The sequence below is a fragment of the Oryza glaberrima genome, chromosome 12 (assembly GCF_000147395.1).
Source record: "Oryza glaberrima chromosome 12, OglaRS2, whole genome shotgun sequence".
NCBI lineage: Eukaryota > Viridiplantae > Streptophyta > Magnoliopsida > Poales > Poaceae > Oryza > Oryza glaberrima.
Genome location: NC_068337.1, coordinates 8584655 through 8587633, shown reverse-complemented (window position 1 = coordinate 8587633; position 2979 = coordinate 8584655). Strand labels below are relative to the sequence as shown.

Here is a 2979-nt window from a genome sequence, read left to right as displayed (position 1 = left end):
TTTCGTTTTTCATATTTGCATAAACTTTTTGAACAAGACGAATGGTCAAACAGTACAAACAAAAAAGTTAAAATCCCTTATATTATGGGACGGAGGGGGTACTATATTTATTGGTCCATTCCCGTGTCAGTTGATGTAGGCAGTATGGCAGCCCCAGCAAGCCACAACATGGTGCAGTTGATGTTGGGAACTCACTGGAAAGAACACAGCCAAAATGTCCTAACTACTCCCTCTGTCCATAATAAATCATAGCTAGTCTTGTATCCGATGAAAACTTCAGTGGTAAAAAAAAAATATTACACTGCCCATTGTTAATAAGAAGTAGTATTGGTGGGTGAGTAGCTTAAGGAGATTGAAGAGATAAAACAGTTAATTGCTGATTGAGGATAGTTGAGAGGATAAAAAATGTAAAAGGGATTTATTTTGAGACTAACTTTAAACTATAGTAGTAATTGATTAATTTTGTGACGGAGGTGGTCACTATATGGCTGAGTTTGGTAATCTAGGTTTCTCAACTCCTACTCCCTCGTTTCCTAAATAGCTAAATGGTGTGTTCTTTTGCAAAAAAAAAAAAAAGAATTTTATATGAAAGTTGTTTGAAAAAATCGTACTAATCTTTTTTTTTCAAGTTTTTCAAGCTAATACTTAATTAATTATACACTAACAATTGCTCTATTTTACGTGCACAGGGGATTAGTTCCTAACCACATTTTCCAAACACAGCCTAATTAAGCTAGCTGTGTCATCCGACATTTGACATGGGTGCACAAGATTTTCAGAAACCGATCAATGCCAATGTCAAGTTGATAAGTCTATCTTCAGTATCTTGTTTGGTACTCTCCATCGTCTCCTCTATATTTATTGGTCCATTCCCTTGCCAGTTGATGCAGGCAGAATGGCAGCCCCCAGCAAGCCACAACATGGCGCCATTGGCCCCGTGCCGTTCAAGGACGTCGTCGGAGACGCAATGGCACAGCGATCCTCACCGGAGGAGGAGGAGTATGCCGGCGTCGTGTCCAGCCTCCCGAGCTATCCCAAGCTGCGCCTGCGGCACTACCAGGGCATGTGGCTGATGGAGTACACCCTTCCAGGGATCATGGCCATCCAGCGGAGCTTCGTGCCGCGCCGCCATGGCGACGTCGTCCTCGCGAGCCCCGGTAAGTGCGGCACCACCTGGCTCAAGGCGCTCGCCTTCGCCGTCTTGGCGCGCGGCGCCTACTCCCCTGCCAGTGACCGGCATCCGCTCCTCCGTCTTAACCCGCACGACTGCGTCCCGTTCATGGAGGGGGCGATCTCTGAAGGATGGGGTGGTAAGATTGATGAGCTGCCGTCGCCGAGGCTCATGTCCACCCACATGCAGCACGCTGCTCTACCCAAGTCCATTGCAGATGAACCTGGCTGCAAGGTTGTTTATATTTGCAGGTAAATTTCTTATATCTAGTTGCTACCCTCTTTCAGAATATTTCTCTTATATCTGGTTCTTTTGTATCGATCTGGGCATGCTTCTAGCCAGTTCAACATGGATGATTGATGACCGGCATAGTGCAAACAACAATGACGGAGACAGAGGGGAGGCGATAGGGGCTATGCCTTCCCATGTCATCAAAATTTTACACTAAATTTACTTTAGCTTTAGCAAATTTTCAAAAAAAAAAATAACGCTATTGGCCCGATCAAACATGCCCTTTTAGCATTTCAACATTCAAGCTTCGCTGCTGGCAAACAATTTTTTATTGGATGATATATCAGTACTGATACCAGGCACCAGATTATCATTGACAATTCGAACCTCTGTCTCATGATTCTCATATTTTTTGTTGGGTTTTACTCTTCTAAAATTGCTAACAAATTAGCAAATTGCAGGGAGCCGAAGGATATCCTGGTCTCAGCCTGGCACTTCTTCAGAATTATAGAGCCTGATCTTTCATTTCAAGAATTGTTCGAGGCTGCCTGCGATGGCAAGTTCTTGACCGGCGCTATCTGGGATCACATTATTGGCTACTGGAATGCCTGCAAGGCGAACCCGGAGAAGGTCCTGTTTCTGGTCTATGAGGACCTTCTGCGAGATCCGGCAAACATCGTCAGGAAGCTCGCCGACTTTCTTGGCCAGCCGTTCTCATCGACCGAGGAAGAAGCTGGACTGGTGACAGATATTGTGAGGCTGTGCAGCTTCGAGAACCTGAAGAGCTTGGAGGTGAATAAGATGGGAGAGGCATCGTTCGCCTTCCCGAATGCGTCATACTTCCGGAAAGGGAAGGCCGGAGACTGGAAAATCCACATGACGCCGGAAATGGTGGAGTGTTTTGACACCATCGTCAAGGAGAAGATGCATGGATCTGGGCTTGTTTTTGCTTGATGCATGTGGTGGACAAGAAATTACTAAATTATTCAACTCTTTTAATACTTTTTTTTAAAAAAACAAGATCTTTCAATAAATAATTTTAAAGGGTAGTCCAAAATGAAAAAATAGTAATAAAATGTAACCTAAAGTGAAATTTACTCAAAATAAACTAATCATCAAGCTCAAGAGGTTGCTCGCATTGCTTTGGCTGAATCACATTATTTTACCAATGTGACAAGATTGTACAACTTCTTCTTGGAGACTTAGATCATCTTTTATTGTTCTGTTCTGAACAGAAATAGACCTAGAGCTGACATGAATGATATTTTTCCTTTTAATGAGGTCATTAGCTCTTTGGGTTTTTTGAACTTCCAATTAAAGGTATGGCTTACACCTGAAGTTACATGCAACATCAACCTTTGTTGTATCTATTGAACTCTCCCATGAATTGGACTCTTTCCTACCCTAACACAATGGTAAAGCCATTGTCAAGAATAGTTTTTCGGATCATATCCCTTGTGTGGTGCATATTGTGATAAATATACCTAAAGCACATACCTTTAGATTTGAGAGTTACTGGGTGGAGCATGAGGGCCTTTTTGACTTGGTGCAAACAATTTGGGATAATCATGGCAGTC

General features: G+C 43.1%; 1 protein-coding gene across 1 annotated transcript; it reads left to right on the top strand.

The window, feature by feature from the left end:
- Positions 1 to 895: 895 nt before the first annotated feature.
- Positions 896 to 2356, top strand: LOC127758085 (cytosolic sulfotransferase 12-like). Its single transcript, XM_052283715.1, has 2 exons — positions 896 to 1422; positions 1864 to 2356. Exons 1-2 carry the CDS (start codon positions 896 to 898, stop codon positions 2354 to 2356), a joined length of 1020 nt encoding a protein of 339 aa, XP_052139675.1.
- Positions 2357 to 2979: the final 623 nt, after the last annotated feature.